The sequence below is a fragment of the Stigmatopora argus genome, chromosome 9 (assembly GCF_051989625.1).
Source record: "Stigmatopora argus isolate UIUO_Sarg chromosome 9, RoL_Sarg_1.0, whole genome shotgun sequence".
In the NCBI taxonomy this organism is placed as follows: domain Eukaryota; kingdom Metazoa; phylum Chordata; class Actinopteri; order Syngnathiformes; family Syngnathidae; genus Stigmatopora; species Stigmatopora argus.
This window is the reverse complement of record NC_135395.1, coordinates 13920397-13947472: the sequence shown is the minus strand read 5'-3', so window position 1 is coordinate 13947472 and position 27076 is coordinate 13920397. Positions and strand designations below refer to the sequence as shown.

At 38.9% G+C, this 27076-nt stretch overlaps 1 protein-coding gene across 3 annotated transcripts in view; it reads right to left on the bottom strand.

Annotated features, from left to right (window-relative positions):
- nlgn3a (neuroligin 3a) overlaps window positions 1-27076 on the bottom strand; it is a 131543-nt gene that overhangs the window by 92089 nt on the left and 12378 nt on the right. Inside the window, exons 3-5 of one of the 3 annotated variants that reach the window (XM_077610230.1) lie at window positions 12348-13027; window positions 11408-11467; window positions 1668-1727 (exon numbers count right to left, since the gene is read on the bottom strand). In XM_077610230.1, the coding sequence (XP_077466356.1) occupies window positions 1668-1727; window positions 11408-11467; window positions 12348-12840 (613 nt within the window). In that variant the 5' untranslated portion in view covers window positions 12841-13027. The remainder of the gene's footprint in view (window positions 1-1667; window positions 1728-11407; window positions 11468-12347; window positions 13028-27076) is intronic. The other 2 variants (XM_077610231.1, XM_077610233.1) reach the window with 2 other exon arrangements.

The following is a 27076-nucleotide window of genomic DNA, read 5'->3' as shown; positions in this document are numbered from 1 at the left end:
TTAAAACAAACATTCGATTTTCATCAGTTACATACACAGCACATTCACCAGAAGGGGACTACTATTACCGGCAGTACAAATACACCAGAGTATAAAATGTGAAGTAACTTGCGGGGATTTTTTTTAGGTATGTGTTGGCTTCTCATCCATCCTTCGTTGAAAGGTGCCCTTTCTTTTAACAGGCGATACTTGGGGGATGGAGGGAGGGGGCGAATAACAGAGAAAGAGGGGAGTCCCGAAGCACTTCTTCCTTCCGTCTTCTTGTCTCAAGCTGACACTTCAAAAGGACATATTTACCAGAACAATGAAAATCTCGATCATCTTCAGGGATAAATAGCAACACAGGCATTAGGTACAGCCTTGCACCAGAGATTCCACAGGGATGGCATTGTGCTTTCTACGACACTGTTGTGTAAATGGCATTAGTCGCGCTCGGTAAAGAAAAGACGTGTCACAATTTCACTCAGGCTAGTTTTGTGCAGCTTAGAGACCAAGCCAATGTGAACACGCACGCTGAGATGTGCCAAACGAGCGGATCGACGCTCGTCAGCGTTTTTTAACAGGACTCCAGGCTAAGATTCACAGATGCATGTGGCCTGCCCTGGAAGGATGCAAAGCTGCAGACAGAAAAAAAAAAACTAGCACACAGTTTTTATGCTTGAAGATGTCAAAAAGACCCTTTAAATAGCTTTATTTTTGTGTCTGTTTGTGGAGTGCAAACAGGTGAAGATATAAAAATCTATTTTGACTCAGTTGCCTTATTGAGATGCAAACATTTTTCAACGACTACTTGTAGAAGGAAAGTGCAGCAGCATCAAGAAGATATAAAATGAACACAAAATGGTGTCCACCTCTATGACGACACAACACAATGGCTTCTTTTTCACTTATGCACCAATGGTACATTGTGAAAAAAAATTCCATCCTTGACCGTGCTTTATCTTGATACTTCAACATCATGCTTGCGTCACCTTCCCTGAAGTGGCTAACGAAGGGAAAGGCATACGATATGAAAGGTTTGGTTTAGATTTCAGGACTTAAGCCATTTTTGTTGCAGCACAAGAATCATCTCTCATTCTAATCTCACCAAGAGATCCTGACTGAGCCTGGTATATCCCAAGATAAATATGGAAAGTGAACAATGTGATTGCTGAGCAGCAACATTCCATTTTCAACACCACTCGGCTCTAATCCTCTCCAGCGGTCCTCGTGAACTGCCTCTCCTCATCTAAATCTGCTGGAAGACCTGCTGAATAGGCTGCTATGACAGTGCTGCCGCACTTCCTTTTGGCCATTTTTTGCCACAAATGTGACGACTGGACAGACCTCCAAAGGGGTCTTTTAAAGCCACGTTTACCCTCGTAAAAAGACTGGACACACCTCCAGAGCGGTCTTTTACCGCTACCCGTACCCTTGTAAAACACCTTGTCATCATGAGACATTCAAATTGGTAAAGTGAGACTTAGTTTGTCTACAGACACTTGCACAGTAATAACCCAGGTTTGATTTTGATGCGCTGATCACATTCATTCACAGAATACATAAAATAGTAAAGAAATATTTTGACAGTGGTTGATTGGGGAGTAAATACTAGATGAAGAACAAAAAATATATAAGAAAACAATTTTAGAATAAGCATGCATCATCTTTGTTCACCATGAAAATACCTTCATCTTCATCACCGTCGTTATCCGATAAATCGTCACCCTGTTTTTTTGCATGGGCCCCTGTTTGGTGAAGGCAGAGACATATAGAGAGGAACAGATATTTTGAACAACAACACAAAGAAAGCAACACAGCTACGAATTTTGTAGCTTATTTCCTTTGAAAATGCATTTTCATAATTTATGAAAATAATCCCCCGCTTGCTTCTTCTGTCAAGAAACAAAACAATATAGTCATATTTTTTCAGAAACGAACTCATAACCTTGAGGTTTTTACATAATTAAGTAGTAGTATCAGACTTCACACTTCATATTGGCAAAGGTTAAAATTTGGAGACAACATTTCGTCATGTAATGAAAATTATAACTTTATCCTTGTAAATTTACACTTCAAAATATTTTCAGCATAGTAATAATACTGCTTAAACCTTAAAGGAAGAAAAGAAACACATTGCACCAACAACAATTAAACACTTAAAAATCACAATAAAGTAATACCTTGACATACGAGTGTCCCAAAATATGAGGAATTTGAGATACGAGTAAAATTCCTAGCAAATATTTACCTTGAGATACGAGACAAATTTAGAGACACGAGCATACGAGACAGCTGGCTGAGACGCGAGAGGTTGCTTATGTCTTTCTCGCCCCATTTCCCTCGTGTCAAGATCTCTCCGAGCACTGGGCGGAGCGTTGCATTTTTTTTTCCATGAGTGTTGTACGCGTGACGGAGCTGGCTCGCTAATACGAGAGGATTTTTCAACAATATACACTATCCTGAAGCAGAAGGAAGCTATTAAGGATATCAAGCCTTCCAAAGACTGACCATAATTTCCAAGCTGCGCAGTGACATTCATAACAAGATGGAGAGCCTTCTTTAAATATGTATAAAAGATAAACAGTTAGCAGGAGATAGCGTGACCGAATTGATAATATGCGAAAAAGCCAGCGGAATTTACATGAATTTAAAAGCAAAGCAAGCATCTCAAAAAGGGGAGCCTTCAACACCACCAGAACCGTTAATTTAATTTAAATTTATGTTTACGTATGTTGTGTTATGAGCGCGTTGCCGTTCAAAAAGTGTCTCTCTCTCTCCTCTCCCTGCACTGCGCATTGTACTGAATAATGTCTCTTTTTAGTATTCATCATCATAACCACTAGATAGTTATTAGTTACTCTGTTAGTAGAAAGTGAATTAGAACCAATAAAAATATGTTTTTCTGTTGTGATATCCTGTTTTTGGGTGTCTTTTTCCAGAGGGTGGGAACAAATTCATTTATATTTAGTTCATTTCTATGGGAAACGTTGATTTGAGATACGAGTAAATCGACATACGAGCTCGGTCCCGGAACACACTAAGCTCGTATCTCAAGGTATTACTGTACATTGCTGTAATTCCCGAAGTTGGAGTGATTGAGGAAATGAAAAGCAATTGATTTCAAGTTAGTAACTCCTTAAAAACTAAACACTTTTGTTTACACTTGAGACGTTTTGAAAAATGGGTTGAATGCTTGCTTCTAAGTGAAATTTCAAGGAAGTATCCTTTTCAAATATGCACTTTATATCTATTCTTAACTCAGCCTTTGCTATTAATGAGGTAGGAAAAAGTCAGCAGACAATGGGCTGGTTAACAACATGCTAATTGACATGAACATGCTCAAGAGATCAAGTTTTAAACTACAAGGCCAGAGCAAGAGCAAGGATTTTAGTTTCCCGAGAGGTGCCTAGGTTTGAATAAAACACGAGATTGTGGGTATCACGTATTCACACAACTTGTCTCGGAGCCCTGCACGGTAGATAATGTGATGTTGTCCTTGTGCTGTATGTAAGTGCAAGCCCTCCAGGGCAACTGAACACCATGTAAACGTGTGGGGCTCAGGTCTATTTTCTTGCTTTTCTAAACAAGGCCATTTTCAGCCGTATACTACTTAGTCTTGTGGTCTTATCCTTTTGACTGCAAAGAAGAGGGCCATTGGAAAGCAACACTGATGTCAATAAGTCAGAGTAACAAACTGGAGCTGGTTTAGTTCAACGGTGTATTTGTCTCTGGAAATAAGGCGAGGGGGAAAAATACAGTGCTTTTTGTACTCCACATTATTTGTAATAAATGCAAATGATTTATAATCCAATTTACATAGGCCTGCAGAACCCTGTTTTCGGCCAATATGAAGATATATTTTATTTAGATGTTTTTTTTAAATGTATTTTAAGTACATTCATACAATGAATGAATACACAAGGTGGTACTGAAACCTTCAAGTTAAGTCACTATTTTAGTCTAACAATGACATAATTGGAAATAACTGGTTGAAAAACTAAAATCTGAATTAACGTCAAACTACATTAGAACTAGAAATTTAAGAAAAATTGTGTCCCATTAGTAATTTGTTTTAACTCAGCAATTTAAGCCAGCCCAACTTGGTAAACTTGACTGGATTTTAAATACCTATAGAATCAGTGGCTTTAAGCAGGAATCAAACCTGCCATTACAAAGGCAGCGAAGCGTGCAGACGACTGAGCTAATCATCCTGGCTGACTGCCCGGTGACTGTGTGCTCTTTTGTAGACATTGAGGTTGAAGCGAAGGCTAAGTTCACACAATTTATCATTCATTTCAAGTTCAGTTTTCTCAAACTAGATAATGCTTTTTAATTCAACAAACGTAATCCAGTTCAAAATATTAACTTGATGAAAAATAACTTTCGGAAGAAATCTTAAGTCAGAGTGATGAAAGTGAACAACATCTTTGTGTTGCTCCATGTACCAAACGTTTTATGTTATGTTTAGTATGAGTACTGAACTGAACAGGTTTAAAATGCAAATACTAACACATTTGTGTGGGTTAATGGTAAACCTGAATGGTAACAAGCCATTATAGATATACAAACACTGATGGCTACCCTCACATGAAGATCTTTAAAATCACTCGGTTTGTGTGTGCATACCTGTCAACCTCTGCCGATAACTGCCCTTATAAATGATCATTGATTCCCTTTACAAACACCCCAAAAACCTTACAAACACCGTACGAGTCGTACGGTGTTTGTAAGGTTTTTGGGGGGTTTGTAAGGGGAATCAATGATCATTTATAAGGGCAGTTATCGGCAGAGGTTGATAGGTATGTGTGTGCGTATAAAAGTTTAAAACATAAACGAAGAAGAGCAGTTAATATCACTTTAAAAAAGAAAAATGAAATGTCTTATTACTGCTCCAGGGAACTGCACTAGCCATTTTGACATCATTTTTTGAAACATTAAGCCTTTGTTTGGGGGTTTGGCAGGTGCTGTAACTCAGGTCTCCTTTTGCAGGAAGTACGAGTCATTACATTTTTAGGTCTTGCATCTAGGGATCATGGGCAAATGTTTTAAATGTGTCTAAACAAATTACTTTAGTATGTTTTATGGCTCATCCCTGTTATTTTGGCTTCCTCTGCTGTTGACACAGAGTGAATAAAACAGTAGGCATATTGAGTATTAGTGCTCTTGACAGGCATGCATTGAAGGATAGGTGTCGACAGGGTAGTTCTGCCATAATAAATCATGGGACATGTAAGCGTTTATATGTCAAACATGGACCTGCAGTTTAATACCACACCCAAATAGTAAGCAATTTGAGGACAATAATGTATTCAAGATTCAAAATGGAAAGAAAGGAGTTAAAATAGATTGGCCTACTCCAAAAACTTGTTCGCATCAGCAGTCGGTCCAGAGCTCTATAGAGAATAACGAGTAGAGTTCATTAAAACAGGAAAAATGGAATCCTGTCATCCTGATCGAGACTCAAATAAACAAATATTTGACTTCTTGGTTCCATCAAGTTTTAGCAAAATGCCACACTTTAGAAGAGGGCAATCAAAGACAAAAAGGGGGTGTTTGCCTTGGGGGTTTTCATGAACAAACTACAGCGTGCACTCATACGCCCATATTAAATGGATCCACAATTCCCGCAATACATTGAGGAAAGGGCTGAATGTTAACTGCCCAGCCTTTGCATAGCGAAAAGGTTTCATGACAATAGAGCCTCAGAGTTAAATATGGAAAAGGTCAGAATGTGGAACAGGATTTAGTCAAAATGGGAAATGTTGCAGGGCTGACAATTCAAAGCTGTTATATTCAGTCTCAAATCCTCAGGTGGCCATTTTTCTCTTTTAGAGAGGCCAGATCTCTATCTTCCTCCTCCCTGTGATCTTGCTTCTTTTTGGTCTTCTCCGTTTCTCTAAATCAGTCTCTCAGAAGAGAGGTTAGGGAACAGCTTGGTAGGGACACGTAAGAGCGGATGATGGAGAACACGGCCGAAAGGTTAAGGAGGCTGTAATCCTGCCGCAAAGGATAGCCGAAAATTCACACTGTGCCTCAGATGGTCTCAAAATGACAACGTGAAAACTAATCAAAGCTGGTTAAAAAACAAAATTAAAATAAAAAAACCTTCCTTCCTGTCATGTGAGAGATGATGCAAAAAAGGCATGTCAACATTTCTGAACATGAGCACCAGCACAGGTACCATGCTGGGATCACTCACAGTTTACAAGACTTCACCAAGTCTAACAATTCTCAGTGGTTATTTGAATTAGCTGTATGTTTATACAGAGAAAGACATCCATCAGTGCTGATTACAAACAAAAAAGATGGATGTTTTTTCTTTCCCTACTGTTTTCTCAACATGTATTGAAAGCACAATTTTAATGAGCTTGTCATTAATGCAGCTACAGTATATGACGTTAATTTGAAGGTTCAAGTAACATCAGAAAATTAAGCAAGCATGCTGCTATTCTCCTAAGAATAACCTTGTTATCATTACTGAGAAACCCATGAAATCATGCATGTATGCGAGCCGGATAATCGTAAACACCCTTTCCCTTGTTTCAAGTACCAAATCAGGTACCCCATTCCATGTCAGTTATTTATTTTTGGTTTTGTATAATGTTTTGGTTTCTTACATTCTGGTATAATTATTTAATTATTATTTTTTTAAAGTGAAATATTGGGTGAATTTCCTTCTGAGCTAACAGACATGCCAAAGGCAACATCTCGTGAGTCTGTGTGTTCTCTAGTCATGCAGTTGAAAACAGTGCAATTGAGTTAACTGTGAAAAGCGAACAGTACGACAGTGGGGGTTCGGGTGTGGGGTCTCTAAGGGCAAACTTCCTGCTTAGGTCAAGTATTATTTCTGAAATCAATGTGACTTGACTCACTTGGTTCACTGAACGTCACAGCTAGTCTAAAGCATTTGTAGCTGTCATACTCAAAGGGGCAATGACTGCTGTAGTATCACAAAAGCCAGTGTTTACCATCTTGTTGGAAATTGTTCGCCCATTCTCCTTGTTACAGGAATTTCCTTGGACTGCAATTCTTTTCCTTCGGCACTTTGGAGCGAGCTAACCAGCAGATTACTAACTGAGTGTTAGGGGCTTGTATGCCAAGACATGCTCTATTCTGAGCAGAATTGGATGCATTTCACAGCATTTTTACCTCTCTAGTCCAACATCTATTAAGTCTGTACTATGCCCAAAGTTCTAGTTAATTGGATGGTTTGCAAACCTTAAAAGGGAAGTGTTCTGTCCTGGCATGCAGCTTCTACAACAGAAGCATGCTTCACAGGAATGACACTTGGGTATCCCAAAATAGTGGAACATGTAGCACTTTAAAAAATATTTTCAGCATAGTATTATGCTGTACTTTTCTCAAACAGAGCCACAGTAAGAGCTAAGTTTGGGGACGGATAATTCTAGTGTGTCTCTTGGATACTCGGAGACGTGAAGAAATGCAGTAGAGGAAACTGCAATATAATAATAATATACAAACTGAAACAACAAAGGGCAGCAAGTATATCCGACTTAACACTAGAACCTTGTCTCCATAGAAGGGTAAAACTCTTAGAGAGGGTTTAGTAATCCATTTACCAATGTGAAACACTTTTCAAGGTGAAACCTGCCCTTTCAAATCATGGTAGTCATATGCAGAGCTTACACTATAATATGCAATGACTTCTTCAAAAAGCAGTTTTACATTTGTTGTCTCAGGCTGACAAGATATCAAATTTATTGACAATATTAATGTTCAGAAAACTGGTGACCCAACTCTTGCACGCTTCAACTCACCAGCAATATGCATACATCTGGAGTTGGTTCGATGAGATAAGCTCTGAATTATAGTCTGTTCTGCTCCTCACACTGCCTGACAGTGACTTTCATTTCCTCATCATTCATTCCGCATTATTCTTTGGATCAGTGCATTAATTAGTTCATTATTATTATTTTTTTGTGTGTCAGAAATAAAAATCACAACGGAGTATTAGTTTGCAAATCAATGACTCATGGCGTAGTTCTACCCTAGAACTTGTTATGACCTTGACATTATAAGAAAACCTAATGCTAATTCACATTAAATGTCTTCCTTTTCTTATTAAAACTATGCACATTTCTGCATTAATTTATCATGGCATGGCAATCAAATCACAAGATAAAACAGGGAAATTTAATCTTAAACTAACAGCACACGGATAATTATGTTTTAGAATATTGAAAATAAGGTGCAAGCGTCCCCAAGACAGTAAGTAAAATGTAAGTGAACCCTTGGATTTAATAACTGGTTGACCCTCCTTAGGCAGCCATTACCTCAGCATAGCGTTTCCTGTTGTTGCAGATCAGGCATGCACAACCATTAGGATGAACTTGGGACCATTCCGCTTCACTCAACTGCTGCAGTCCAGCAAAATACCTGGGAATTATGGTGTGAACACCTCTTAGAAGAAGGTAAAGCCTCTCTAATGGTGTCAAGCCGGGACTTTGTGCTCGTCTGATCTGTAACTAGAGGGGATGTTTGCTTGAGATTAATTGTTGCCAAAGGAACGTTAACCAGATATTAAATATAACAGTAACTTATTTTTTAATCACTTTTGTAGGAGTGATTACATTCATGTTCAAATGAATGTAGTAAAAACAATCTCCTCTCAAAAGGTTTGACCAATGCTGAACTCAAGTTTTAATCACCGTTCACGATGTACTCACTTATTTTTTTTAATCTTTAAAAGATAAATGGTTCCATCCTACCTCTCCACCACTGAGAGAGAATAAAATCAAGTGCATTTTCTTTGTCTCATCCCAGACCATCCATATACAGTTGGATAGGTACACTGTGAATTGCTTGCCAGCCAATTGCAGTGAGTGCATTCTTTTTTTAAATTTTGTTTTTCAGAAAGTCACTACTTTTTTTGTTTCTGTTTTCCATCAACACTTAATTATTATGTTATATTAAAATGCACATTTAAATACAGTGCTTGAAACATGGCTACCGTCTGTTGCCCTAATGGCCCTACGTGAGCAATTTATAATCGGGTTGGAGAGCAGCAGGACTAGTGCTGAGCTTGCATATTTGACCACCTCCACATAACCTCAGTGACACAAAGCGCTGCGCTATTAAAGCGAACGCAAAAGATGTTTGTTGTTGTCATAAATTATATCTGAGTCCTCATGTAGTAAACATCGAAGAATTTGATTTGGAAAAAAATGCGAAACAGCAGTGTTGATGTTTAATTTACAAGCGACATTAAATAATATATGCTGAAAGAGGCCATATAACTTTGGCCCTGTTATTTCTTTTCTTGAAAAAATGTTGAACTATCACTATAGAACCCTGAGGAAGGTCAATGCTTTACATGAAAATATGTAAATATGTCTTTACTCAAACATTAGCAATTGTGCAACTTCATTGGTGTTGGTGATGCGCTACCAACAGTGCACGAGGCTATTTGTACTCATTTGAAAAGCAATGCTAAGCAAGAAATGAAACAAGAAGCAAATTATCTTATTTCTAAGGATTAATCATGCCTTCCTCCAGGGAAAACATATTTATAGAGATCACAAAATTGGGAATTAAAATGTTATTAACACCGTGTACAACCCCCCAGCTTAGCAACTCTGAAAACAGAATCCTTCATTAGTACTGTCTTAGTCTTTGCCTTAGATTGAAGTGATGTAATAATAACATCGTTAAATTATAAATGCAGCTTATTGATTGAAAATGTTTGTCAACTAGTACGCCTCCTTCTTAGATGATACGATTTACAGGTGGATTTCGTCAAAAGGATAAATTCTGCTTCATTAGCACTGCTAAATCACTATAAACCATGATTTGACATACTGTGTTGGAAAAAAAGGAAAACATGTTATTAAAATGAATTTGACGGTAAAAGGCATGTTTATGGCAACAAAGGGCCTCTTCTACAACCACATTTTCTCATAATAATGTGTCACAAAACCAATACATGAAACTTGTGATAAAATAGTTTTCCTATTACCGAACCTGAGGGAGATAATTGAAAAAAAAAATTCAAGAGGAACGCAAATATTAAAGAGATATTTCTGTGTATACTTTGCATCTGGGACTAATTCTGAAGCAGAAGTGCCTGAAGGGCCTGTCTTGAACAAAATTGGTTTACCAAAGGAGAATGTATGGGTGCACAGAGTGAGGCCACACGCTGCCAATTGCTGCTATGAAAATTGGGAATCAAATCATTAATGTGGTGCAAGATATGCTTGGTATCAGTTTAAAGGCTAATTGTTAAGTCCTGTAGGCACACTTTGTAAATTAGCAGTGTGTTTTTTGTACAAAGCTGTTATTTTAACAGGCGCTCAAAGTGAAATTAGACTGTTTCTGCACGTCAGTGCTTTTGTATGTTTGACCGTATGGGTACATTGAAGCGTGAACACTGGTAAAATATCCCAAGAATGGGATTTCAACATTCAAAAGCAACATTATCTCATGAGCTTTTAGGATTTTATGGACATTTACACAATCTGTGATGTTTATGAGCTGGATATTTTTCAAAGATATGAGGGAGAAAGCTGGTTATTATTAAATTCCTCATGGCAAGCCAGACAATGATGAAGTTTCAACAAGATTTCTTTGACTAACTATCAGAACACTCAATTTTTTAACTGATCGATTGTTTTCCTTTAAAGTTCCTTGAAAGAAAAGATAAATGGCTCCTAAATTTGACACACTTCCCAGGAGGGTTATTAGCAACCCTGCCAAATCAAATGATTAAACGCCAAATAAATAAAATGAGGCAAAAGAGTGGAAAATGAAGTCATTCTCACTGCTCTTGAATGTTGTGGCTGTGTCCGCTGAATTTGGTGTAACAACTTAACTGTCACATGTCACTTAAATAGGCTTCTGCTACCAAAACCTAAAAAAATCATGCTAATTTGTAACTCTTATTCACATACTCCCTTCCACGTATTACAACAAATATTGTGTTAAATTATCATATGTTTTTCATGGGGTCTTTTATAGTGACGGTCATCGGTGAACCGCTTGAACGGTAACTATTTTTAATAAAAGTTAAAATTAATGATCTAAATTCAAGGCCTTTGATTTCATCAACAGACATCGAAACACATTACGGACACAAACATCCAAATACGATCACAGAAAGCGAAAGAATAAAATAAAATTATAGAAAATCTAAGATTAATGCACAACTTCATCCTAAACATTCATTTAGAGACCTGTCAATGTTTTCCATTACTTTATACACCAGTGCATGTATGCACAGCCTCATGCGAGGCAGCACAAGCACTCACTCATCGCTCACACTCGTGTCAAGGACGATGTGCCTCCTTGTGTTCATCCCCATTAGAACTTTGACTTGAGACTTGGTTGACGATGATATTGGCAGCTTTGGAATGACGTGCTGCTCTCCTCATTTTCTTTCATTTCATTTCATCAGAAATTGTTTACCTACCTCCTTTTCTACACATTTTCTTGTTGGGTTTCCTGGCACATTCCTTGGATATTCTTTTAACTGTAAATGAATGGAGAACAAAACTACAAAATAACAGGTAGCTCTGGAAAGTATTGCAGTTGACATGCAACAAATCTGTCAGAGCCCCAATACGGCCCACCCGCCTTCCCATCATCCTCGTCATCAACAAGATTGACAGAGGACCTGTTGAAAAAGTAAGTGGGCGCTGCTGCAGAAATATTCCGAAGGGGCGGAATGAATTTGCTGCATCATGGGACACAGGAAGCCTATATTCACATGCACTTCTATTTAAGACCCATTACAGGCCACACAGTTGCTAGTCAAAGTTAAAGTACGATCTATACTTTAACATCACAAAATGAAGTGATGTCAGTTGAATCGGACAGAATTTTCCCATTCAAATACATTTTTTGTTTAGTTTTCCATTGGTGGAATACTAGGACGCCATTCAACACATCTAAAACGTAACATGTGTGGCTCCAAATGTATATTTTCAAAATGCGTAAAGGGTCTTATATAGGTTAGGCTGATGCAACAGGCCTCTCATGTACCAGACAGAGCCTTTTAAAAACCTAGGATAAGATCGTTCATTCACTTATGAGGCAAGCTACAATTCACGAATATCTGCGGGACAGTCAAGACAGTGAGGGTAAAGTGCATAACCAATGTCTCCCTTCTTTGATCTAGGTTCTGTCATTGTAAGTCATTTAGTCATCAAAAGAGAAACTTTAAAGTGTGACATGGAAGGAGTCGAGTTGATGAAAAGACTAAAGAAGATAGGTTGAAATGACTGACAACGACACAGCATGCGCCAGACGACAGGTCATGCGCAAAATATAAATGTAAAAAATATAGAGGTTTAGGAGGGACAGAGAAGGAGGAGAGAATTTGTATCATCGTGACTGCAGAACACACTCACCATCCTCAGTTGGAACATAGATGTTAAGATAAAGACAATCCTCGTGTTGATCCTGTATGTAAGTGGTAACTATATCCAGGTTGTAGGTGAACCATATGGGCATCATGATCTCTGGTACTGCATTGTGAATATTTTGGGGGCACACCGGAGCAAAGTGGGTGGCATTCTTGATCCCTGACCAGGAGGATGGAGGCTCTGGGGGCATGAAACGTTTTTCCCCCACTGGGGAAGCAGCGTATGGCACTCCAAGATATTGGTCCACTGGGCCAAGGATTTCGCTGGGCAGAGGCACCCTCACCCCTCGGAGTTTGCCATACTGTGTGTTGACAGTGGGGTGGTAGCTTTGACCTTTCGCTGCCGCAAAGCACCAGCAAAATGTTAATAGCCACAGAGACAGGATGATGATTTGGCAACTCTGGGATCTGTGCCAGTTCTGCAAGGGGGTGCAACTTGTCCTCGGCGAAAACCACATGGTCCTCGAGAGCGAGTGCATTTGACCAACATACAACTTTCCTGTCCTTCAGGTCACACGTGTAGTCTAGCCGCAGGAAAGCCAATCATGAGCTGATATAGTAGGCTTGGAGTGTGTGGAGAGAATGAGCGAGAGAATGAATGGTTTTGCAGCTCCTCTCCTTAAAGAGAGGTCCTCTCTCCTCGCTTGTCAGATCTTCTATCTTGAGCTAAAAAAGAAGAAGACAGGAGAATTAATGATAGTTTCCAGACAGCTCGCCACTGTGCTTCCTTCCACTATAAGGCCGTCAAATTTATTGACTTCTGGAGTGCCTTTGTGTCCTGACATAAAACAGTTCACATAAATGTGACAAGACTTCTCGCAAGGGCCACCATTGGAGCAAATGATCAAGTGACTTGGGACGATACGATTAACTTCACATCTCATGTGGTACATAATGCGAACGACACAGCTCGAACAGTCACTAAACATTTTTTTCCCCTCTAGTCCAAGCCATGTTGTTTTTGCATTTCAGGACGACAATAATGAAACTACTTTGTTGAGAATCATTTTATGATTATTATTATGTTACACACGTAACAATAGCAAGCTAACAAGTGTCTTGGGTGACTAAAAACATGAAGAGATGTTTTTCAGTTTACGGCGGACGAGGTGAGCTTAGTTCTAGAGTTGAAGGCTTTTTCGTGGTCAAAATATTATGTTAAATCATATGATAGGCATAAGAAAATCATATAAAGACTTGTTTTTTTACATGTTTACCGACTCAAACTTGTCAAATTAAAAATAGTCTAAGACATCACATATAGAAATGACTAAATACCAGGAGTAATAGGTATTTTCATCCAAAAACTCAGATTAAAACTAAAAAGTCCAACAATAACAAGAATGCTTCCAAAACAAACTTCGTATAAAGAGGGCAAAAAATCTGCATATACCGGAACATAGTCACATGATAAAAAATGCATGCCCTTTTTAATGCAATGCAGCATTTTCCACTTCTCCCTTTGGTGGAGATATGAACAATTTAGATTCAAACTCCCCCCAGTCCAAGAGAAAAGGGCAGAGGAGGATGTAGCTATAGGCAGTGATGCTTCTTCCTGTTACGGTGCTGTAAATGCTAAGGGCAAAGTTGTGGTCTCTGTGATACCTTCCCACACACTGCCTGATCAATTTTCAATTTCTGCAGCTTAGCCCCCCGTATTCCTGCAACATTTACTTCCAAAAAAAAGCCAAGATTCAGGAGAGGATATTGCCTTCAAAATGATGCCTTCAATGATTTATAATGCATTAGCAACATGGGTGTTTCTGGGCCTGCTGTTATCACTGGGTTATTACTCCCATCTGTGGGAGCTGTGGCTCAAGCATATATCCATACATAGTGAGGATGCTCCAGATGAGCCCATCTTCATCAGCACTTACATAAAGGACATGCACATGATAGACTATTATTATGGTTTGGAAGTCATGCACACACAGAGCACCTGCTGACTGAAAATACATGAAAAGTCCCTCCTCACATCCAATCTGAGGATTAAGAGGCATCCATTGCTTGGGGCTAAGTGTTGATAAAGGATTATTTGCCAGCAAAGTTACTTTGTGGGCTCAATACAGCGAAAAGGCAGCAAACCTTGAAGACATATTTAGTCAAGATTATTGAATCAACAAGAACCTCCACCAACACCAACACTGGATTGAGCAAGTCGTAACCTAGTTTTAAATACCCACCCACCCTAGAAAACACACCTACTTAGTTACCAGTTTAGGTAAGGCAACACAGCTATAGCTAAGCACACAATTGTGTCCTTTTAACCTATTACACTAACAAATTTTAACAGAATGACTGCTCATGATGGCGAGAGATGCTCATATTTCATGTAGCAATGAGGGTGTTAGACAACTAATCCATTTGGACATGGAGATCTGGCAGCAGATCAAAATGCATGCCGTCAATAGCAGCCAATGAGTTGATGTTGCCCTTGATGCTGGTACTCTGAGAGCCAATTATTGCTTGAGTTGATACTTGCATTCAATTTTTTAGAATGACTAGTCGAAGGCAATTTATTGTATGTGTCATTACCATATAAATATCTAGTGCCCATAAGTTTCAACAAGAGGGAATTCATAGCCCAAATCACACTGTTTGGGGGAGTTTCATGCCTTTGCCTACTGCAGCAGGATATAGTTTCCCTTTCCAGAAGCTGTGCTTGTTCAGCCGTCAAAGCCGCTATCGCTCTCAGAGATTATATGATTACTTCCACCAAAGTGAGAACTGGGAGGGGAGGGATGCAGTTGCGACTGTACTCTATATAGACTCTCGATATGCTCAGAGATAGTAAGAGCATTAAGGCATGGCAGCCGTAAATGTGCATGCCTGTCATGTTTGTTGAATGTTTGTAGTGGCTCACAGAATCCAATGCAGTCTATGGGAACTGCATTAGGAAAAGAGTCTCTGCCAGATGTGTCATCGCATAAGAATGATGTCATGCACAGATTTAAGATGTATTACACGTAAAAGTGGGAGAAAGTGACCAGCTGCACCCGCTCCACTGTCTGCATGGCAGCAGCTGCAAAATCCTCAGTGGAAGCAGAAGCAGCCTGACCGAAGACAGAATCATTGGAGTGTGGCTCGTTTTCTTTACTCAGATGGGATGTGGGATCAGTGGCCCGGATGGTGGTGTCTGTGATGCATTTCTGTGGCAAGGCTGGATCAACATGATTGAAGTGGCTTTGCTAATTTGGGCTTCAGTCATGGGAGGAGGGTCCCGGAGGAGGGGTTTAACGGTTGAAGAGAAGGAAAATGGATGTTATAGCTTCCCCAATGTGTGTGGCTAACTATGGAAGCCCAGGGCCATTGCAAAGGAAGCAGAGAAGAGAAGCGCAATTCCATTTTGTGGTGCAGAAACATGAGCGGCACGCGGCTAAGAGGCATGCATACTGCCACTTCTTAAGAAATGGAGGCAGCAGTACACAGATGTAGGCTCACCGTTGCATAGACAAAAACATCTTGCTCTACCCAAGAACCAATATTGAGAAAAGGGAGTATTTGATTTCCCTAACATTTTACAGCATTCTATTTTTCAGACTATAAGGTAAGATGCTGAAAAAGCTATACAAGAAGGACAAAAACAGACAAAAATCCTATCCTGTACCTGCATAACAATGAAATATAGTCAGAGAAATTTATTAATGAAAATGAGAGATTAGTAATAATGGCTACAGTGTATCAATATATACACTTATGCCCACATGTCAGCCCCACAGTTCTGGGGTCGTGGGTTCGATCGCAGGTCGGTCCTCGCTGTGAGGAGTTTGCATGTTCTCCCTGGGCTTGCGTGGGTTGTCTCCGGGTACTGTGGTTTCATCCCACATCCCAAAAAAAATGCAAAGTGTGAAAGTGAATGGTTGTACGTCTCCATGCGCCCTGAGATTGGCTGGCCACTGAGTCAGGTTTTCCCCGGCCGGCCTAGGGCCCATAGCTGGCTGAGATAAACTCCAGCACCTCCCACGACCTTGTGAGGATAATCAGTTCAGTAAATGAATGAATAATTTGGGATTATTGTTTCATCAATCTACAAAGAAACTCACTCATGTTATATTTGAATAGTCAACTCCTAGCTGAGTACTCAAAATGGAAGAATCAAAATAGGCTAAGGGGAAACCTACTTTTTAAAAGCATAGAGAAATGAGTTCCCTTTTGATTTTTAAGTCCTTGTGGAATTCCTCATCAAACTGAGCCAAAATAGTGTCTCTCCTTTCCTCAAAACATGTGTTGGAATCTACTGTTAAAAGAGAACAGTCTTAAAAAGGAAGTTGCAAAATGTGAAAGATTTTGAAAATTTCTCTATGTTGAGGGCTTCCTTTTAGAAAAAAAAAACAAAGCCTCATCCTACCAGTGCGCCAACTGTGACTGCTCCCAAGTGTATGAAGAAAATATTGTCATTGCTGACTGAACTCGACTCTGTGCTAACGGACGTTTTTTCTGTTACTGTGTTAAGCACTATCTGCTACATTTTGTTATTATTCCTTGTTCTGTTGCTGTGTTCTTTAAAAACACAAGTTGTATCTTATTTCAACTGCTACAAGAGGTGAAAAATAACCCTCTGATCGTGATAAAACGCATCAGGTCCAACTTTTTAATCAGGACATAGCAAGGACATAGGACAGTGTGATTGAGTGTGTGTATTTAGAGGACGGACACACAGCAGCGAGAACTTCATCAGTCTCTCCCCCCACCAACAGGATCTCAGAGGTCCCCTGTGCTTTGATCTCTACCTGCTGAAGCACTGCCAAGGGAGGAACAGAGGGAAAGGGAAAGACAGCACGAGTTCTCCCTCATCATCCCAGAAATATTGATCGTCTCATCACCGTGGCCTTGCTGCCCGTAATAAATTCGACTCGGATGGTTGGTGGGGGCTAGGGAGGGAGGTGGGGTGTTGTGCTGAATCTAAGGGAGGTTATTAGCCTTTAATGCAACATGGCACTCCAGCGAGTTCACCTCATTAAGCAGCCTTCTCCCAAATTCTTGGATCCCAGAAGGATATGTTTGCATTCAGCCAGTCTAATTCATTTCAAGGATCTTCCAGAATCATGATTGTTTTTGTTGTCATTTGGCATACAAAAAAAAATAAAAATCACACTGGATTGGTGACAGGTGAGTTACTAAGGTAAGCCATGTTGGACATATAAGTGGTTTTCAGAGTAGGGTCATGAATAAATGTGTACTCGATCGTGGCTTATTCAATAAAATTTTGTGGGATCTGTAAAAATTTAACAGATCTTTTCTGGGGAATTCATATTGTGTGTATAGTTAGTCTTATTAGCCCATTAGCAGTTAATCGGAGACATTATGGGTCATTAACATTAGAACATAAGTGCAATTGTTGGGTGTTTTAATACTTCAACAAGCACAACATCATGTTTATGATTGTAACGTCTGCTGCTTTTAGCAACATTTGTGTGGGAAAGAGTGGAATTGGTATTAACATTCCATAAAGTTACTGTGTTATTAATGTGCGACAAGCTAAGAAGATTCATTACTTGGTCATTCATTCCTTCATTCATCTTCCATACCGCCCATCCTCGAAAGGGTTGCAGGGGTTGCAGTAGCCTAAGCCAACCGGCTTCTGTCTGGCTTTACGGGTTAATGTTCGATGTTTCACAATAAAACAAGATCAAAGGCGAATGCTATCAATTATGACAAAGTTAATGGCAAAAAACTCTATCGGCAGGCCAGGCTTTTCAAAAATCGTTGTTCATGACCAGGTTGAAAATTGTGATTGCTTCACACATATTCACAAACTCCAAGAACACAGTTGAATTGAATCTGATAAAATTTCATTCAGGGGCAGGATGAAAGGATGTTGTACAAAGTAAGAAGGCTCATATTAAGCACAATAAGACTCGTCCTTAAACATTTTAAGATCAGTTCGAGAATATAAAGACATTTTTTTCAAATCCAAAAAGGCTTCACTACATTCCTAGAACAAATGTGTTTAACCTCAGACCTGTAAAACAACCTTGGAGCCAGAACCATACAGGAGAGCTCAACTTTTTATAGCTTTATAAATGCTAAATATTAAACCCATGTTAAAATTTGGTGTCGAGAAAGCTTGGAAACAAGCTGAAAAGGACACGGGGGGAAAAAACTACGTTTTTATGTCTTTTGATTCTGTTTTTTACAATAGCTAGTCTCAAATGAAGATATTCACAATAGTCCTAGGGGAATGTAAAACTTGAAATGAAGCGAACCAATGTGACCCGCGAGTGTGTAATCACTGATTAAACGCTTCTAGTGAGAACCAAGGCTGGATGTGCCATTACACAAACGACAGGAGACAGAAAGACAAGAACCAGAGGAATCACAATGTTACCTCTGTTGAACTCATTAAAATGTGAGAGGCAACAGCAAAACTTAAATTAGCATCCCACCTTGCAATGTGCACTGTCAAGAGGAAGCCTAAGAGCCAAGACACCCATTTGGGACCGGCTTCAATCATGAAGGGATTGCTCTCTGGCTTCTCCATGTCGATATTACAAAGAATACGTATATCTGAATTATTTGCTAACACGTTTCATTCAAATAGGCAGACAAGAATTAAAAAAAAAAGCAAAATCCATAATGAATGTATACATTTATATCACAAGCACGCACACCCATTGTGGAAACTGGCTGGACTGATTACCGAAAGCCCTTTGTTTCAAAGCAATCAGACAGGCATGTAGTGTAATAACAACATCAGAACGCTAAAACCAAACTGAGGCTTCGAAAAGCTCCTGCTGGGCAACAAGGACACTTGACTGCAAGAGACCCAGAGACACAGAAAATCAGTAATCAATTGGCATTAAATTAAAAAGAAAGATGCAAGATACCCTGACTGCTAATCACCACAGTAATGCTGGCAACAACGCGGAGAACCTGAAGGGACATGATCAGCTTGTGACAGCCTCAAGCCTCATTATGGCTTCTTCCATTACTTGCCCAAAGTAAAAAAAAATCCTGGAATATTTTATGATTAAAAAAAGAAAAATCCCTTTTTATAGAGGGTTAGATGCACCGAGTCAATCATTAAATGTGCAATGATTCATAGAGACAAGCTTGAATAATAATTAACATTAATAAGAGGCAATTCTACGGTTTCGCCCGAGTGACCTCTGAGGGGATAAGGCGAAACTCTACCACCAACATCAATATACACAGTCAATTTTAATCTCAAAGATAAAAGGTCAGACATCTCTTGAATATTCTCAAGTATCACACACACACACTTGTAAGAAAAGAAAAAATGTCATCTTTGACAAAATGATGTCGTGCAAATCCTCTTGTGTTCCTTCTTAACTCAACATTTGGATTGAATTTGACAAAAAATGAAAGAAAACTACAAAGATGCAGAGAAGTCATTTTGTTTCTCATTGAATAAAAGTCTCATTTTCAAGTCTTAACCTATGTTGACATCATGTATGACAGTGGTTCAAAATATGAGGCTATGAAAAAAACCTCGAGATCTTTTTTTATTGACAATTTTGAATGATTAGAGATAAGATTGTACTGCAATTCTAACACAGTTAGGTTAAAAAACATTTTTGTACAAATGAATCAAATTCTTCTTTCAAAAAGGACTGACTACCACTTGTATTAATTGGACCTAAACTATTTGTTTTTTAAACTATTTGAATCAAAATACACCAAGTGGTACTTTATTTCAATTTTGACTAAATCAAATAACCCAACTGTTATAATACAGTATATGTCTGTTTAGTAATAGAAGTAATTTAAGACATGGAAGGGACATTCAAGTTTATACTTCAATCGACACATGACCAGTCCAGGGTAAATGTGTTTAACAGAGAAGGCCCCATTCTCACCTAAGAAAACCTAGATTAGGATCACTGATTTAAAAGTTGATGGATGGACGAATTTTGCTGAACCTAGTGGGGCAAAAAAAGACTGGTCCAAGGCTCCGAAATGGACTCTGTGACTGCTCAGCGAATAAGTAATGGCCATACTGTAAGATGCTGACGGTGCTTGAAACAACTGTTTGCTCCCCTGGACTCAATGATTTGGACAGGCATGATCAAGAAGTTTCAAGTTGAGGCACTTCGTTCTATGTGACTTCTATATTATCTCTAGGTATTGTATGTCTCGTGTGTGTGTGCGTGTCTGTCAGACACAATTTAGTAAGTTGAAACAACGTGACAAAGAACATGTAGTTATCAAAGCTAGAAGACTCAATTAGGAGGAAAACGACCAAGGTGCTTAAAAAAGACAAATACATTTCCAACAGTTCATCATTGCAACTCCTATTGATCCACTGCGGGACACCACATCATTAAAAGAAAAAAACAACAACTCCATGTAGCTTTTCATTTAAGCAACCCGCAGGGATTCTTAGAGACTCTGGATGATTAAATATTAGGTGTGTCTATAATCAAGCCCTATGCAAACACTTTAATGCTTTACACATGGCATAGTCATTATTAGAATTCCCACAGATGCCATTTACAAGGTAGGATTTGATAAATTAGCCCACAGATAACAGAGCCGCAGCTTAAAAATGATATCAATCGCACATGTACCAACGACATTTTAGCCATTGAAGAGTTGAACTACAACTTTCCTACTAAACACAATGTTCAAGTTACTCTCAAAAGTCCTGTGCTTGATCTTTTTGGATATAGTAATGGGAAATAGTATTTTTCCTAACAGGGTTGTAGGCGATGAGTGCAAAACATGGCTGCTTTAGAAATATTGGTCATTCAAACGCAAGAATCCTCCGTCATATCTGCAGGAGCTGGGTTACAGTCCAATTATGCCCTGGACTCCAGGGGATTAATCCTAATGACTTCAGGGATCTCCTGTCTACTTAATCCAGAACCATCGTAAGGGTCAAAACTTTAATTTGTCTGATAATTTGCTTTACGACTTGATATGTGGAAAACTAACGGCTTTCCCATAACCATCTACAAGTGATAACAAACTCTTTGGGTGGGCACACTAAATATTATGTCTATTAAAAAGAAATGGAGAAGAAAAATTTACAATTAATATGGTATAAATAAAGTATAATGGTACAATCTGGTAATGTATTTGTCCTAAAGCAAGTGATGAAATTCCATGGTTGAGAGCAGTTACACACTGGTTGCTGTAGCAACTACAGAATCTGACCCAGTCCAGCGAGCAGTTTGACCCCATGTCAAACTGACTTTCTTTTTCTCCTCACAGTACATACAAGGCCTCAGGATGGTGGAGTGCCTGGGTTATCTCCTAGTTGATCATTTGACTCAAATATGAATGGATTTACAGGTGACAAGAGTTCACAAAGTTAACTGCTTGCTTCCTGTACTAAAGAAAAAAAATCTAGAATTAAATTTTTGTAATGTCTAATTGTGAAAAAACAGAAAAAAACAAAAAGGTATTCGCGGGAATTGGCCGCCTGATATGGAGTCCAGAATTTTATTGAAAATGCTGGTTATATGTTAGCCAATCAAACGTGAATATCCAGGATGGAGACCGTCCATCCTTGTGACGATATTGATAGTCATTATCACTTGAGAAGGAGTTGTTTGTCACTTTAAGAGAATCAATTGTCTCATGCATTAAGTATGAAATCAGGTAGGTATTCAAAGGCAAGAAATTTTAGTAAAAAATGCGTACATTTTCACAAATAACAACAACATTATTGCAATTGAAAATCACAAAATGGCTCCATGAATTATTGTATTAGAAAAACGAATTGACTTTTATAAGCATAAAACAAAATGATTTAAAATGAAGCACTAACAAGCAATTTAACTACATCAGCACATCATTTTTTTGTTGTCTGATCTTGATGACTTCATTGAAGTAGTTTGCAGATTGTGAGTCATTACCATAGTTTTGCATATGATCCATACTGACACTTGAATTCCATGTTTTCCAGCTTTGTTAGTGCAAGATGCAAACCAACATGAATAAATAAATTCATCATGCCGCTTATTTGGGGAAGACAGCAAATGTGCAAAAGATATGGGTTTGTTTAACTTAGCTTTTTCCAATTCGCTCCATGAGAATAGTGCGATTGCATAACCGGGGAAAACAAAACAAAACAAAACAAAAAAAACTGCAGTCCATGAGCATATGCTGTACAGAATGGACGGAAAACCAAGTAAGTACAGTCCTTATTCGTTTTCTGTACGAATGCCAGTGAAGTGAGTTCATTCATTGTTTTAAAATGACTGAAATGAAAAATGGCACATTAATTCCCTTTCGTTTATAGTCATGCCGTTGTAAACTCATTCAAATTGTTCAAATAAATCCTATACTAAATTGACTCCTGCTTTTCACAGTCATTCATCCAATCACCCAATAATATTCATTTGATTGTACTCGTGGTGCGATATTAAATAAAGCAATAAAGAATTCAGCAGATACAGATGTGACGCTGCTCTTCAATGTTGTAAGGACAGCGACATGGCAGTTTTGACCTCCATTTCTGACTTACTATAGGAAAAAAATATGGATTTTTCCCTCCTCATCCTTCTGAAATTCATTATAGCTGATAAAAAAAGATAACATATAAATCCCCGATGTCATAGTAGCAGCACGTATCCACATATATAGAGAAAATCAATGATTATGATAGCCACTTGCTGTGTACTAATTTTGTAATCTTTACTTCTGAATGCATCTGCTCTGATATTTAGTCTAATAGCTGTCCGGCGTAAAGACGTCACTTAAATTTCTATTGATTGATTATCGAGGAAGATTAATGAGGGTATCATTTAGGATGGAGATGAAAGCTTTCACTCAATGTATGTTCGGGAATATGCATGTCGAGCACAAGACATTGATTGGATAAGTGGATGTTGAGCATCGCAGGCGTTGTGGGTGTGATACCGTTTTCTCGAAGTAGCTACTGTATTAATACTTCACAAACAGATGGAGCTGTATTGGGGGGTTTGCTGCAAGTTAATTGAGGTCAGAAGTTGATCGCACCCAAAGACAGTGCCATGTTCATTGGCAGTGCATTATATACCATCAACTGAAGTGTGGCTACTGTTGCGTGTGTGTTAAAGCCTACTCAATTGTCCTTGGCCTGAATGGCCATCTGCTGGGTGCATATCAATGTTGGCCAGTGTACTAATGTGATTTCAGATCTAGAAATAAATAGCATTGAATGGTTATTAATATGGATTATATTCTCCGGGTTAATGTTGTCAAACAGTAAATCATTACATTAATCACAATCAAAACATATCAAAGGTCATTTTTAGAGACCAAAACCAAAACACATACGGTAAAAGAAAGCATACAAAGCCGGTCTTTTGAAGAGCTGATTATTGTGAACACTTAATATGCTGTGCGCCATTTCAAAAAGGGACTGTAGCTCTCTCTACATTGAGTGGGTGCAATTCACTGCTCTTTTCCAAGGCATCTTTGTTTTTGGCCCTGGTTTAAAATCAAATGTTTTTGAAATGTGAAAGAAAAGCTTTATGTTTCATAAATACCTTGTATGTGAATTCATTTTCAAATATATGCAGGTTTGAAGTGATGCCTGGTAAACTGACAACTACGGAGGTGCAACATTTATTTTGATTTTGCTACTTCATTTTTCCTGAGTGATTCTGAGCACCTTTGGGCTAGTTATGTCTAAAACCTGAAAATGCATGTTCTATACAGATAATCCAATTGTGTAACTGTTTTAGAGGCCATTGCTGTTGACTAGGAAGAGACAGAATGGCTGGAGTGATTTACAGGAAAAAAAAACTTCAAAGCCCTGAATGACTATGACTGTAAAAATTCAAACTCATCCAAGTTATTTCATTTGCAGAGCAGTAAATCAATCGAAACTGGGTTGCACTGGTTGTCATATAAAACATTTCAACTCTCATTTAAGCAGGGTCCATCAGTACATGGAACAATACTCAGGTCATAGTTGAAAAGATAGATAAGAAATATTGTGTTGAAGTTGGGTCCAGGAGTAGTTTTTCACCATTGAACCCCAATTTTCCTTCAAAATTAAATTAAATTCTGGCATGTTGTAACCGAAAGTCTTTTCCATGACTTTCTTATTTATTTAAAAATAAACAATTTCGGAATTTCAGAAACATGTACAGTGTTCCATTACCTTACCAAATTTCATACAGAGCAACAGTTAATGTACTAATTTATGAGCCGTTGAAAAGACTGAAGCATAACACATTTTGTTTCCTTTTCAAAGACCGCGAACGATTGGCTTCCTTGTGGAGCACCCACAGATGCCAAAAAGCAGAGAAACAGCAAAGTGCTTTTGTCATGCAAAATGGCCGCTAGTTGCAGAGAAGTGAGTTGTGCCAAGGTGTATTGTTGTGTGACAAGCTGGATTTCTTAATTTATGGCTTAAAAGACACTCATGAGTGCCATTCACACAGGAAAACAAACCTGCAGCAAACATATTTACTATACACAAAAATGGGTAAAATGGATGAATTACAGATTCATGGTGCAGCACGCCTATTCACACAGGAAACAGAGGGTTGATGTGGCCTAATGAAAACAGATTAAATAAGGTCTGCCCACTGCACATGATGTCTGGACTTTTATGGGAGCATAATTAAGTTCTGAACCAACAGTGATGTGCTTTTAACTAAAGGTCAGCAACAATTTAAGCTGCACTTGATGACTAGGTCCACTTTGGTACAAACAAAAAGCCGCTGCTCTGAGAAGGGGACCTTCGTCGTTGGTGAAAAACAATGACCACACAAACACATGCTGGACCGCATGACCTCTATCTGTCGTTGAAGAGGTCCTCAGGAGTTGAATAGAATTGGACAGAATGTATGCTATACACTGTTTTCCCTGGCCCTGATTTGTTTTGTGATTTGAATCTCAACACTCCCTCTTTAGGCGCAAACTCAAAGCAGCATCCAGGTGGCTTGGGATGAGACGCAGAGGGATTAGTGAGGTGATATCAGTCACCACAGTTGACTCGCTTCTCTTATTCATCACCATCACAGTACCTCTCTGTGTTCCATTCATAAGCGCAAGCTGCAGCTGAAGCTAGGAGACCTCAAAGCTGAAGAAATAGCTATTTTGTATTCAATTACTTCTATAAAATACATGAATGTCCTTAAACACCCAGATGCAAAAGTACAATTCTTTACAAAAGTTGTTAATACGTATGTGAAGATCCTTGTAGCCCCATTAATCGAGCCGAGTAAGAAAACAAGAAGAATAGTCATTTCAAAGCCATGCAGGGTTTATTTAATCGCTGGAGTTTTGCGCAGGAGCAAGACTCACTGTGCTTGTTGGCTAATTTGGCAGTCTGCTCTGCGCCATGCTTGGTGTTTCAGCATAGCGAGGAACTGTCTTTGGTGATATGCCCAGCGGAATGATAATTTGGTGGGAGATAGTTAGTCTAAAGAATTCATGTACAGGTAAAAGGTTTTGGTGAATTTCATGGGGCCCTGAAAAGAAGGATATAAGGTAGTTGGTAGCCTGCAAATTAATTTTAATTTATTTGGGTCATCTTCAAAGTAACCATAGACGTAACCTGATACTGCTTCACAAATTATATTGTGCATAATATTATTAGTCATGTCAGAGAATCCAGATGAGCTCTTGGGGATATCATAAATGACACTGCCCTTTCTAGAAGGCAGGTTGCAGACAGACGCCACCAGAGCTTTCTTGCTAATATATAAAATAAAGTAGGGCAGTCACAGACAAGTCGTAATACCCCTTGTGGAGGACGGACCACTGTCCCATCACAACAGTCCCTCCGGCTCCCACTGCCAAATATGTCTACTCTCAATTTACTATTTCTAATCCTGTCTGAAAGCCTATCTTGAATGTCAGCCTTCTTCCTAAATTGGCTTGTGTTCTTTGTGATTGATTAAAGTACTGTAACCTAGCTTTATCAGACTGCCCTGAACTCTGTCTTCTTGCCAAATCTATTAGGTAATGCATCCTTTGTTATTTTCAAGCTTGGTGTTTTCTCTCCCTGTCTTTGCAGGCATACACTATTTCATTTCAAACAACATTTTTACCTGTTCTGATCCCAACTTTGCGGATGCAACAGCTCACATTTTGTGACTCATGTGGCATCTACTGCATAACTAATGCCGAACGATCTTTGCAGATCTATTTCTCTTATTTTCCTCTATTAAATGATAGCATTCACTCTAGTGTAAAATATGTTAGGGTTCTCTGACAATGAGCAGTTATTGCGAGCCCAGTTCATGGGTTCTTAAGATATAATATGCACAAAAGGAAGAGGTTTCCCTGGTAAAACTGCTGATGCCAGATTCCTAGAAGCTGCACTTAGAGCATCTCTAGCAGGACATTATTCAAGCACACCCTCAACAAAATCCCTGAGACAAGAGTAGGCCACTGCGCTACCAAGGACACATCCTTCCACTTGGCTGAGGGCTATCGGGGTCATATGGTTTGGTGTCACTCGTATTAAGTTCTCCACTTTCTGAAATCCAAGTGAACTCTATCTAATGTATAGAGGTAATTTTCACGGACAGCCCTGAATGGTGGCTGACCTCCTTTCAGTGAAGAATTCGATGCAGTACAAACACCCTGCATACTGAGATTTAAGGAGGAATTAAAATCCCATCCCTCTACTTTAAATCGGGTATAAGACAACGCTAATGACTGAACGCTGAGAAGTAGGCCATGCCCAAAACACTCCAGGCAAATCTAGCCTCAGGTTGTGTGCACTTCCTCAAAACCTGCAAATTTATATCTAGGATTATATCTCTTCTCCTAATCTTTATCAAATCCTGAGCATACGAC